The following is a 13,491-nucleotide window of genomic DNA, read 5'->3' as shown; positions in this document are numbered from 1 at the left end:
GATCAATGTTTGATTGTCGGCATTCAAAATTTGACATTTACGTTTTTGACCCTTCTCAAAAGATGCTGAAGATTCATGATGCATGGAATTCTTGAATTTTGCTGGAGCCTGAATTAGACTTATGAGCATGTTTCTAGGCCAGTGGTTGGAAGGAGGTCCCTTAGACAGGGAGAGGGGCCTGGCCAGCAGCCCAGCGTGCACGTCGTAGCTTGGCACTCTTATTCTCCAGTTGTCAGGCTCTCAATTGTTGGGAAAGGAAACTCAAGAAGGTCAAAGGCTTACAGTATATCCTCCCAGCTTTCTCTACAGCCCCAACATATAATAAATACCTCTGAGCTAAGCCATTTGGCTCATACACCAACGCTCTCATTAGATTCATGTCACTTCTTTATTCAAAACCGCGCAATGACTTTCCATCACGTGAACCTACTAAAATCCACATTCTCTATCATGGCCTACAGGGCCCTCTGTGATCTGGCCCCTGTCTACCCCTCTGACTTCATTCCTTGGCATTCTTGCTTCTGCTAGTGGGGCTTTATCCACCCTGGCCACCTTGGCATCCTCAGAATAAGCCACCATGCTCCCCGACACCTGCCTTTGCACTGGCTGTCCCTCCTGCCCCTGGCTTTCCTTCCTGACTCCAGCTGGGGCTCCCCCAAATGCACCTCCTCACAGACACCTTCCCTGGCCACCTTCTCAGACCAAAGCTCCCCTAGCACTCTGAAGCTTCCTGCTCTGCTTTCCTTTTTAGAGCACTCGCCACTCTCTCCCATCACTTAAGGTATTTACTATCTCTCTGTTTCCTGTTGGCCTCCCTGCCTAGAAAGTCAGCACCCTGGAGATAGGCATCTTGTCTCTGCTGTGGAGATACTCAGTGAGCATCTGTTATGTGAGGGGAAGCCACATGAACCCCCCCCCCCCCCACTTCAGCCAAGACTGAATTACTGTCAGCTACACTGCCGAAGGCCCACATGCCCAAAGCAACCCCAAGCGCAGACATGATCCACCCGGAACCAACCTGAAGCATTAAAGCAGTACGTGTCATACTGGGAGGTGTTGGATGTGAGGATGTACACCCCGGTGTTGTTCGCGGCACAGATGGAGTTGGGGTGAATACGGGGGATCACCACGTGACCTTCTATGAACCCGTACCTGCAAGAGACAAGCAAGAGGTCATCCACCTGCAAGGCGGCGATGGGGGTTTCAGAACACACCATCACGTGACATCTCACACGCTGCACCGCCTCGTTCAATTCACCCCTGGGGACGGCAGACGTTTCAACAACTGCGTTGTACGAAATCCAAAAACAACAGCAGAGGGAGAATGGAGGGGATCGACACCGCTGATTTTATTTAGAGCTCTATACAGAGCTTTAAAAAAGAAAGAGACAGGAAGGAAAAACCTGTTTTCAGATAAAATCTGTGGGCAGCAGCAGCAAGTCCGTTCGAACAGGCGGAGGGAAGCCTGAGTCGCGGAAGAGGGAAGAACGACCACTTTCTGATGTGAGTTCCACTCTGGCTCTCCATCACCTTCCCATTTTCCAGGAAACACATCAAATCACCAGCCCCCAAAGGATGGGACGAGGTGGCTCTTCGCATCAGCCCGAGAATGTCAAAACTGCCTATTTCCCCCACCCCCACCCCTTCCTTCCCCGCCTCACCTTATCCTGTGATTCCCTTGCTCCAGACTCCATTACTGCAAACACAAAGCCCTGTTTATATGCTAGGAACACAGTACATTTTGCCTCACGAGCATCCCAGGCATAATTTCATTGCCAGTGGAAGTAAATTGACTGTCATTAAAATGGGAGTAATAGTGATTAAGTAAGTAGATAGCGGTGCCTCATTTAGCTCGGGAATTTTCCAGAGGCAGCACAGTCAGAGAAGTGCATAAGGCCCCTCTGCTCCTACCAGGATGTTTCCAGGAGCAGGGGAGCAGGTCAGAGCTAGAGGCCCCTTTGGATACAACAGACAGCACCCGGACCTCTTGGATCCGCATCGCAGAAGCTGAATACTCACTACACAATCTGTCCGGAAGGGAAAATGCCTCAAAATGAGATGTGGGCTGAGAAGAGGGTGGTGGTGGGGGTGGGGGGGGGGGGGTAGGACAAAGAGGGCGAAGTTAAATCCAGCAAGTTTCTGAAACTGCAATGCTGGCTAAAATGCGCAGCGTAGATCCTTTTAATCTTTCCTGCCAGAGGCAACAGCACATAGCGCATAGCCCTGCAAGACCCACGGAAATGGCCATGAATTTGAAAATGTCTAAGCACATAGAGCTCATTACGTCTATGTTGCAACTGTAGCGCATGACTAATTCCCCATCTGAAAGGACAGACTGGTTTCTCCAAAGACTCCTGAGCTTGGTGGGCAGAGGGAGAGCAATTAAATGTTAACAAGTTTCCATATATCTGGGAAAGGCTACTAATCAGGGCGGGGCACACAGAAGAGAGCGGCTGCTAAGGTTTTATGGGAGCCTATGAGACTTGCCACCTGTCCTGTGGCAGATATCTGATTCATAGCTACCGGAGCGAAATTATGGAAATGTGTTTTGCAACATTTAATACCTGCTCTGGGTGGAAGGATAGGTTTCTTAGGCCCCTTTGGTTTTTCTTTTTCTTTCTTTTTTATTTTTAATTAAAAATTTTTGGGGGGTGTTTATTTATTTTTGAGAGAGAGAGAGAGAGAGAGAGAGCGCTCACAAGGGAGGGGCAGAGAGAGAGACAGAGGATCCCAAGCAGGTTCTGTTCTGACAGTGCAGAGCCCCATTCGGGGCTCGAACTCACCAACTGTGAGATCATGACCTGAGCCGAGGTCGGATGCTTCACTGATTGAGCCACCCAGGCATCCCTGTTTGTTTGTTTGTTTCTTTCTTTCTTTCTTTCTTTCTTTTTCTTTCTTTCTTTCTTTCTTTCTTTCTTTCTTTCTTTCTTTCTTTCTTTCTTTCTTTCCTCTTTCCTTCCTCCCTTTCTTTCTTTCTTTCTTTCCTCTCTTTCCTTCCTCTTTCTTTCTTTCTTTCTTTCTTTCTCTTTCTTTCTTTCTTTCCTCTTTCCTTCCTCCCTTTCTTTCTTTCTTTCTTTCTTTCTTTCTTTCCTCTCTTTCCTTCCTCTTTCTTTCTTTCTTTCTTTCTTTCTTTCTTTCCTCTCTCTTTCCTTCCTCCTTTCTTTCTTTCTTTCTTTCTTTCTTTCTTTCTTTCTTTCTTTCTTTCTTTCTTTCTTTCTTTCTTTCTTTCTTTCTTTCTTTCTTTCTTTCTTTCTTTCTTTCTTTCTTTCTGTTTTAAATTAACAATATCCTTGGTGAGCCTACTCCCCACCCCACCCCATCACATTCAGGAGATCTGTGTAATACTGATATTCTAGAATCTGCATTCCCTTTGTAAGTTATTCCTGAGTTGTTGCCACATCATGCCAACTGCCACTTTTATGCATCCCACCATACATGAGCTGGGATGTTAAAATTTAAATGTGTGTATACTGCCCCAGCAGGTTGCTGTTCACAGGGAGGAAAGAAATGCTCAGCAAATCCATGCACCTTGCTTCCGTCCCCCTTGCAGTCCGCCCTTGGGGAGGGTCATTGAATTGTGGCCCTTCGCTCAGGCGAAGAAGCAGGACAGGGATCTGGACTCCTCCCCACACCCACAATGTGGCCCTGGGGCCACTTCTTGAGCCTCGGCACTTCTCCCAGCCTCAGTGGCTTCATCCAGACACTGGAGTAATAGGATCGACCCAGGGTGCAGTCTGAGCATTGAGGGGACGTGGGCGAGTGGGGAGCAGGGCGCCCAACCCCTAAGTGCGCAACAGTTCGCCAGTGGGAGTGGGAAGAACCTCCCTCTTTTCAGCAGATGGGAATAGTTCTGTGTTTCCTAAGTATGTCTTGCCTGTATTTCACAATCAAAATTCAGCTTCGTAAGTCTACTTTTTTAGGCTACTGGCCTAGCCAGGGCTGTATTTAAACAATTAGCCTGGGGGAACAGAATAAATGGATCTGCTAATTGGCCTTCCTTCATTGCAGCCTACAGCTGGGGTATGGGAGTCAGCAAAGCTTCTTCCTTCCTCCGCTTTCCCATTCTCCCAGACCTCGCTCAGAGCACACGCAGATGTCTGTGCACATCTGCCCTTTCTGTCAGAGCAGTACTGCTCCGTAGCACTGTCTGCGATAATGGAAATGTTCTATCATCTGTGTTGCCCAATAGAGCAGGTGCCAGTCATCCGTCCTAGCTGAGCACTTGAATGTCGACAGAGCCGCCGAAGCACCAGGGTTCAATTTTACTGAATTGCAGTGAGCCCGCCACACGTGGTGAGTGGCTACCTTATCGGTGCAGTTTTGGAGTCAAGACTTTCCTTTTCCTTTTCAACAGGAGAGTCTGGGCTCCCACTCCTAATGTGGGCGTTACTCTGTAGCCAAGGATGCGGACAGGCGTACTTAACTCACATCTCATGGCTTGGATAAAGATGTCTGCAGCTTGACTTTTATTTATTTATTTAGTTTTAATTTTTTTTAAACATTTATTTATTTTTGAGACAGAGAGAGAGCATGAACAGGGGAGGGACAGAGAGAGAGGGAGGCACAGAATCTGAAACAGGCTCCAGGCTCTGAGCTGTCAGCACAGAGCCCGACACGGGGCTCAAACTCACGGACCGTGAGATCATGACCTGAGCCGAAGTCGGACGCTTAACCGACCGAGCCACCCAGGCGCTCCTGCAGCTTGACTTTTAAAAAGCAGCCTGTGTTTGTACGTGTGTGTATAATGAGAAAGAGGAAGCGTGTTACCTAATGACATACATTGCAAAAACAGGGGGAAGCTGCCGGCTGGGTGGAGACTTCAGAGCGGTTGTTCGGATTACCCAGAACTCTTCTAGTGAAAACAAACCAGACCAAACCACTTCACCGTGGTTGTCACCGCTGCTAGCTTTCAATGTGTACCACTCGCCACAGGGCCATTGGAAACTCAGAAGCAGAAGGCCACTGCCTGCTGTGACCGTCCTGCAGCAGAAGGGTCCATGGAGTGTGGTGATGTCCCGCACAAGGTCTCTCCGGAGGCCTTCTGGGTCCCTCTGAACACTTCCCAATCACGTGTAATAATCTATCTTAATAATCGTCATGCTCTTTCGTTTACAGTCTCAAACCAGAGCAACACAGAAGAGGAACAAACAAAGGGGAGACGGAGAGACACAGAGAGAGAAAAAGAGAGAGAGAGAAAAAGAGAGAGAGAGAGACAGAGAGACGGAGTTGTTTGGAAACTCTGCTTTGAGCCACGTCTGCAGAGCCAAGACTCCACCAGGCACGTATTTATTTTAAACACTGTTATTTGGTTTGCGTTTTCTTGTGGTTCCGACAATGATATTGCACGCTTCTTCAAAGCCGGGAGAGCGCTGTGGAAGCACTTTAGGCAAGAGGATTCCAACCCTTGACCTTTAATGGCCTCCTCCGGGCAACCCCACTATGATTCACAAAGGTGTCTTTAGCCGGCTTTCAATTCCAGTTGTCCTACAGGTTCCAGGTTGAGTTGCCCAAATTAATGGGTGGGGCTGACCTTCAGACAACCATCCATCAGCCGTCAGGGAGGAGCCTCTGGGTTCTAAGCCCCGCCCCCTCTCGCCTCTCACCTGCAGGTCTCAAACCCGATGCTCAGGGCTGCCTCCATCTCGGCAATGGTGGGCAGGGTGCTGTTGAAAGCCTTGCAGAGGTCAGCAGCCTCCGTCTTCGAGATGCTGTAGCGACCGTTTTTCTCCACGTGGAACACACCCGCGTATCGGCAGGTTATATTCAAATCTGTGGATGAAACAGAAATGTTAGATACTTCTGCATACATTACTGCGAAGGGTAAGAAGTTTGTTTTAGGGTAGATTCATTAAAAAGACTCATTTAAGGGGCGCCTGGGTGGCTCAGTCGGTTAAGCATCCGACTCTTGGTTTTGGCTCAGGTCACGATCTCATGGCTTGTGGCTTTGAACCCCACGTCGGGCTCTGCGCTGAAGGTGTGGAGCCTGCTTGGGGTTCTCTCTCTCTCTCTCTCTCTCTCTCTCTCAAAATAAATAAACTTTAAAAAAAGACTCACTTAAAAAACCTCTACTGGCCAGAGTCTCCCACATTCACATGGCCTTCCAAAGCCCCACACGTTCAGCTCAACGCTGAGATCAGACACAGTAAAGCAGGGTCACTCTACTTTCTCTCCATCAATTGCTTTACAACCAAGTTTTTAAAAAGCACAGGATTTATTTCTGATTATGAAGGTCATACAACTTGTAGAAAACCGACAAAATTCAGGGAAGTAATGAAGGAAAAGCAAGGCCACCAACTATCGCCAACACTTTAAATATTTTGCTGTATCTTCTTTCAGTTTTCTGAGTGTGTGTGTGTGTGTGTGTGTGTGTGCACTCATGCGGGTGTGTCTACTTATGTACTTACATAGTAAAAATGGTACTAAATATACAGTTTTTGATTTGATGGTCTTTTTTTCCACTTAATCTCATACTATGAGCATTTCCCCCCAATCATGTGGTATTTATTGTTCCCATAACTTAACAACCTCGATGGCTTCTGGTCGGACCCAGAATAAATGTCCTTATCATGGCTGATAAGACCTACACGAGCTGGCTCCTGTCTCCCTCTCTAACCTTTTGTAGCTCACTCTGCTCCAGCCATAAGGCTTTGCCTTCAGTTCCTTTGGAACTGAGCCCTTTGCCACCTTAGAATACTTTTGTCTGCCACCCCCTCTGTCTGGAATGTTCTGTCCTTAGATCATGGCATTTTTGGTTTGGCTTCACGTCACCCCCTCACTTCCCTCAACACTGTCATCCAACCCACGGTGTCTCCCTCACTCACCCTGCTTTTGTGCCTCCACAGCAACTTGTTTACTTATTTTTGCATTTAATTATTATCCATCCACCCTTCCTGTGATGGAGGCTCCAAAAAAAGCAAGGCCTTTTCCCTGTTTACAGTGTTTCTCTAATTCTCACAACGGTGTGCCAGAGAGTAGATGTTCAACCAATATTTACTGAATGAATAAATGACTCATTAAAATTTCCTAAGAAACACACTTTCAACATGTTGACAGAACCAAGATCGGTTGCTGGCTCCCAAGAGTCAGTGGCATTCAGAATAGAGGCCCAATGGCTACCAGCTGCTTAAAGAATTATTTAACCCAAGAGCTTCTGTGTATTTTGCAGACGTGAACCTAAAATCTCAAGAAGGAGTTGAAAAATTATCTGATTCTACCCGATCCTGTGTAACTATCTCAGAAGGCTTCTAGCCCCTTAGGAGAAAACTCATTATTTTTCTAGGACTGTTATTATCCCCGGTCTGCACTTCAGTAACCTCCAATGCGGAAAGGTTAAGTCATTGTAGCTGTCCTGGTGAAGCGTACTTCCTTGAGCCTCAAGGGCTGTCCTTTCCTGAGGAAGCTTACCTTCCTCTGGGCCTACTGCATGGTGGCCCGCGTGCCAGGCCAGGCACCACATCGTTAGTCAGGGGCCAGGTGTGGCTTCAGACAACACTGACTTTAACTCAGACGCCATCGCTCACTTGGTCTGCTCCAGAGGTGGTCAGAAGATTCTGCATGTTCATTCATGAGAAAGTTGAGGCTCAGAGACATAAGTGGCCCCAGGAAGCAGGCATTTCTGTCTGGAGTCTGTAGTTGACTTCCTGAATCTCAGTTGTTTTGGTCTACAGTTCTGAGCCAGGAGCCCGGGGTCAGGGTGTGTGTGTGGGGGGGGGGGGGTGGGGGAGGCCTGTTCCTACAGAGTCCCCCCGCGCCCCCAGCACCTTTGGGGTTCGATGTTACATTATATTCCACAGACCCAGGACTAAGATAGGATCAGTGTTACTGAGCTGGATGGACAGGAAGCGCTTTCTCCTTTCTGAGCAGGAAGCAGGTGCTAACCACCGGCGAACAGTGTCTGGAACCATAACATTTCTGTATGAGCTTTCCTGAGCCCGAAAATACTAAAAGAAGAAACAAGAAATGGAGCTTTGAAAAGACATCCGCTGGTATCAATTGCTTCTCTCTCTCTCTCTCTCTCTCTCTCTCTCTCTCTCTCTCTGTATCATTAGCACGTAGGTGCTGCTTAATAGCATCAGAACTAAGTGGACTGGAGAAATGTGTTTTTGCGTGATTAATTCCTTCCTGGGTCGACTGGTGTCCTTCTGGAGCCACTCACACAACACTTGGCTGATGAGGCAAGACAGAGGAGGGAAATGCACAAGGCCCTTTTGAAATATTGTTTGTTCTCACTGACATTTTCAGCTTTGGCCTTTGTCAGCCAACGTTCGCACCGGGGAAGCTGGGGTGACAGCCCTTCCGGCAGCCTACAAAAGTAAAACACAGCCTCCCAACCAACTCCTTGGAGGTGAGGCTGCTGGGGGAGGCTTCAGCAGACGGCAGGAGGGGCGACTGCCTGGCAGCACTTGGCCAGGTGGCCCGTGTCACTCCCGGGTTAAAAATAAACCACCAAGGACGGTGGTTTGGAGCTGAATGGCAGTTTCTGTTGTATTAAAATTAATTCTAGTTTGCCACCTGGCATCCAGAACATGCAAATGCAAAAGGAACTGAGACTTTTGAATAAAATGCCTTGAGTTCCGCATGCGGCTGCCGACCCGACCTTCCAGACAACACACGCATGCGCTGTGTGTGTCCGCACGGCGGAGAGCAGGGGGTTCAGGTGGTTTTGTGCGTCTGTCCTTCCAGCCAAGACAGGAAGAAACAGGTAAACTCAGCCTTCAGTGGTCCTCGACTGGGAGGCGTCCACCGGCCTGCCACACAGCAGGGATCAGCAAAGGGCTGCCGAGAGAAGAAATTCTGTGCAGACTGGAAGTTCCATGGCTTCCATTTACCTTAATCTAACAGACAAGGTCCAGCTGCTAATCCTGATGGATTTTAGCCACCTAGGGATTGCAGAGACGGTGCCCGAAACTTCACTTCAAGCCAACTATCCCCGTGAGGGCTTATAGTTCTTCCCCTCTGGGTCCCTCTTGCCTTAAAGGGACTAAGCTGTCAGGGCTGTGTATCCTTTAATGATTGATGAAGACTTTCCAACAGGCTTCCTTAACACTTGTGCAAACCCAAATCATGACTCCAAAGGATACTGATAATACCGACAGCAAGGACAGTAGCAAACATGCATTGTGCACTTAGACATATGCCAGACGCTCCTCTAAACACTTGACAAGCACGAACTCATTTTGTCCTTAAAACAGCCCTACAAGGGGCGCCTGGGTGGCTCCGTCGGTCGAGCGTCCGACTTCGGCTCAGGTCACGATCTCGCGGTTTGTGGGTTTGAGCCCCGCATCGGGCTCTGTGCTGACCGCTTGCTCGGAGCCTGGAGCCTGCTTCGGATTCTGTTGTCTCCCTCTCCCTCTGCCCCTCCCCTGCTCACGCTCTGTCTCTCAATAATAAATGAATGTTAAAAAAGATTGAAAAAACAAACAAAAAAACCCCCAACCCTACGAGGTAGGTGATATTATTATCCCCACTTTCCAGATACAGAAGCTGAGGTACAGAGAAGGGAGGAAACATGGCCAGGTTCACAGAGCTAGTGAAGATGGAGCTGGGATTCAAATCCAGCTAGTCTGGTACCACGCACCTATGGACTTAATCAACAGGGTACTACTCCCTACCCTGATTTAGGTAACTTGTTATGACCTCCCAACTATGACTCCCAGTGCATAGCTGAGAATATTTCCAAGGTTTAAGTGAAGTTAAGAGCAAGGCTGAGCTGTGAGTAGCCACGGACCCCAGGTCACCCGATGGGGCTCTGGCATCGGCGGCAGTGGCATTTAACCCACACCAGAAACATTTACCCCTGCAGGAGAAGCAGGCCTTCCCAGATGTGTGCGCATCTCTCCCGAAAAACAGAGACTTCTGTGATTAGGGATCTGTTGTGACTCAAAAGGCTAACACTGGAGTGGCCAATTTTATCTCTCAAACGTTTCCAACTGAAAACCAGTCAAGAATGTTTTCCGTTGAGGCCTCTGGTCTCCAATAAATTTCCTGTGTCATGTAATAAGTAAACTGTCCCAAGTCCCTCCCTCTGGGAGACCCAACGGGCAACGGTTACTGTTCAAGGCCACTTCCAGATTCAGGGAGGAGTCTCTCTGGAGGGAGAAATGCCACCCGGGCCGTCAGAACCCTCGTTACTATAGGAGGGTCAGAGAGGTCATGGAGTCCAGCACCCAGGGATCTCGTTGCCACAGGGGAAGAGGTAGGAGTGCCCTTCCTGTCTAACATACTCCCTGGCACCAGACTCACATGCGGGTTGGTAGTTCAGCTTATTGAGGACCCTCCCACAGCTGGGTTCAAATCCTGACATGGTCACTCATTCCAGGTTATAAGGCTCGGTAGTTCCTTCTCCTCTCTGACACTCAGTCTTCTCCTCGATGGGTTGAAGATCCCAACCCTTCAGGGTTTGATACGGTGTCTGGACTTAATTAGGCTCAATGGTATGGCATACCTATTAAGGGCTTATCTACTTCAGCCAATTCAATTCTCGCAAAAATGCTATGAAGGAGGCACTATTGCTAACCCCGTTTCAGAGACAAGGAAACTGAGGCACAAATAGGTTCAATAACTTGCCCCCGGTCATCCAGGTGAGAAAGGCAGGGATCCGACCTCTGTGCTATACTGCCAATGAGGCAGGGTTCTGGGATACATCCATTCTTGGCATAAATCCTAGCTGACCCCTAACACCATTAATCTTACCTATATTTTCCACCAAGCCACAGATCAAGGAAAATAGGTCTGTCTAGTAAAATCGGCCCAACACATGTTAAACAAAACCTTGCCAAATGAAACGGCAAGGCTGGAGACGAATAGCTTCTTGGTTTGCCCCAGTCTCTCCCCAGGTGGTAGAAACATCACCCCATCTGCTGAGTCGAGCATTGTGTAATGTTTCCCTAGCTTGCTGTCCTCCACACATCCACTTCCTGAGGGGCGAGTGGGAACTGGGGTGGTCACACAGCTGACCAGCGATAGAGCTGAGTGACAAGAGGTTTTCCATCCAGATCCACCAGCTGGTCTTTGGGGGCGGCGGGGGGAGTGTCTATAAACCTGCGAAATCGTGTGCAAGCCTATGTGTGTATATGTATCTGTGTGTGCAAGTATGTGCATGTGTGTGTGTGTGTGTGTGTGTGTGTATGGAGGGTTTTGGGTGGGACAGCATCCCTAGGTTCCATTAGTTTCTCAGAGAAGTCTATATGACATCAACAGGTAAAGAATAACAAGAAACTATTATCTTCAGGGTCTCTTCAGTAATGAGAGATTCCAAGATTCTAGAATTTTGGAACTTCTTTATGACAGTAGGGACTGTATCTCTCCCTCATCACTGTGTCCCCAGTACCCAGCACAACACTGCACAGAGTAGGCACATGTTGAACAAATGAATGAATGAATGAATGAATGAGTGGATACTCTGTCCTACCCTCAACACCACTCAGGACAAGGAGACTCGTGAGGTGCAAAAACAAAGAGCTCTCAAGTCCATCCCCCACATGACATCTCAAGACTCACCAGCTGGGCCCTGTTGAGAATTCCCTGTTGGACACTTAAAATGTCTTTAACCCGAAGCATCTGCTTCTGAGAACCTTTGCTGTTTTCCCCAGAAGCAAATGTTTCAAGAGACAAACTTTCAGTTTTGGAGCTGGCTTTGTCTAAGTTTTGTCTACAATGGGCATCCTTGTCATAGGGCCAGTTCTGGGGTCAGGTCTCCTGAGAGAGGGTGACGGCCCTTCTGTGTCCCAGGTGAAGGCGACACACAGTCATCCTGTGCCCAGAGACTCTTGGTTCTACAAACCAAAGGCAGAATAGGATTTTTTTTCTACTGATTTGGTCCCAGAGCTGGCTATGTGTCTGGGGAAGTTGCTTTTTCTTGAAGTCGGGAATAGGGCCAGTTGCTGGGACCCGATGCCTTGTGCAGTTCCCACGGCCATGCAGAGAACTGCCAGCAGCAGGCCGGCGTGCGAGGTTTTCAGCATTTACACCTCAGAATTCATGTAATTCTCGCCACAATCCTATGTGGTTGGCACCATCATTATCCCCATTTTAGGCAGGAGGTAACTGATTCATTGAGAAGACGTGAGTAACAGGAGCTCATAAGCAGGGGCTTGGTTTCAGACTGGGCGGTCCAGTTGATTACACTGAGGTGTGACTGGCACCCTGTGCAGGGGCCAGATGCTCTGACTACGGGAAGCCACCTGTCTTCTGTGTGGTTTTTAAAGTGTGGAGAGGTGAGCCCTAAAAGAGAGCTCTGGGAAGAGGAATTTGAGCTTATGGAATATTATTATAAGATCAGAGGTCCCTTGATTCAGGGCCCTTGGCTCAAGAACCTGGTAAAGCTTCTGGGGAAGCCCTCCCTAATGAAATGTCCACGCTCTCCCTGGGGAGAAGATTCGGAGGTCTCCATGTTCACTGGATTTCCCCAACCGTGGGCCGCTCACCTCTTTCTGATTCTACCCGTGCTTGCCCCATGAAACCCCTGGGAGCTGAGAATCCAACCCGAGCCATAGCCTCAGGCTTCCCTTGCCTTTTACAGCCTCTGGTCCACCAGGTGGGGCAAATGAAGAGAGGATCTTGGGACTCAGGGTTGGCCCAGGGCTGGGACACCAGACCACAGGCTGTCCTGGTAACATTTTGAGGATGTCTTCTGCCCAGCCCAGAAATCTCAACCGACCAAACGAAAATGCCAGGCCAATCAAGCAGGAGCATGGCCCTGCAGGCCGACGGCGGCCACTTCCATGGAGCTCCTGGGAGTAAGTGGCATGCAAGCCTCCGGGCAGTGGCGGCTGCATTTTCAGAGTGTTTATCATGAAAGAGCCAGGATTCTGTTTCTGTCCTCTGATTGGCTGAGCTCGTGTCTAAAAAAAGATGACACAACTCACAAACCCAACTGAACTGACTCTGATAGAAGCAGGGCTAGAAAAGGCCAATTTTTTTGAAAGCATTATGGCTCATTGGATCATCTATGTTTAAAGCCAGGTGGGGCAAAAGGCAGCTTCTAACCAAGAGCAAACAAAATCCAGAATGGCTGAGCAGGGTCTCCCAGCCAGCTGTGAGAAAAGCGGGCCCCCGGGGTCCATAACTGCTAGATTCCTGACTCCTAGTCCAGTGCTCTTACTCCTGAATTGGTTTTATAAGAGGCCTGAGCAAGCTGTTCCCAATGAAGCCACAACCCACTGTCTTAATGGGACACGAAGAAACCATTCTGTTCTTCATTTCTTTGACGGTTTGATGTCTTCAAAGCCCACGAGTTTCCATCCAGGACTCTCCTAGCTGTGAGAGCCCCTGCTGCCACTCAGGCCCGCCAGGCCAGAAAGCTGGCAGGCTTCCTGTTGCCCCCACGTCACTCTCCCCCATCCCCTGACGCCCATGTGATGGGCGCCTGGTGAAAGGATCTATTGTTCAGGATCCATTTCTGAATGAGGCCAAAATCACACTCAGTGGCCGAATCGCCTTTGGCCGCCCAGGGCAGACCATGAGTCTTGGGTGACTCAGTCTCTCCCGGAA

General features: G+C 48.9%; 1 protein-coding gene and 1 long non-coding RNA gene across 19 annotated transcripts in view; one reads left to right on the top strand and one right to left on the bottom strand.

Moving 5' to 3' along the window:
* CD44 (CD44 molecule (Indian blood group)) overlaps nucleotides 1-13,491 on the bottom strand; it is a 90,880-nt gene that overhangs the window by 49,148 nt on the left and 28,241 nt on the right. For all 18 annotated transcript variants that reach the window (XM_058688615.1, XM_058688616.1, XM_058688618.1 and 15 more), the window contains exons 2-3: nucleotides 5,604-5,769; nucleotides 1,019-1,152 (exon numbers count right to left, since the gene is read on the bottom strand). In XM_058688615.1, the coding sequence (XP_058544598.1) occupies nucleotides 1,019-1,152; nucleotides 5,604-5,769 (300 nt within the window). The remainder of the gene's footprint in view (nucleotides 1-1,018; nucleotides 1,153-5,603; nucleotides 5,770-13,491) is intronic.
* Nucleotides 4,806-6,018, top strand: LOC131487702 (uncharacterized). The gene is made up of 2 exons (XR_009249898.1): nucleotides 4,806-5,024; nucleotides 5,116-6,018. It is a non-coding gene; the product is annotated as an uncharacterized LOC131487702 (long non-coding RNA).

This window comes from Neofelis nebulosa, chromosome 10 (genome assembly GCF_028018385.1).
Source record: "Neofelis nebulosa isolate mNeoNeb1 chromosome 10, mNeoNeb1.pri, whole genome shotgun sequence".
NCBI lineage: Eukaryota > Metazoa > Chordata > Mammalia > Carnivora > Felidae > Neofelis > Neofelis nebulosa.
Note: the sequence above shows the minus strand (reverse complement) of the source record. Positions and strands in the feature narration are given on the sequence as shown.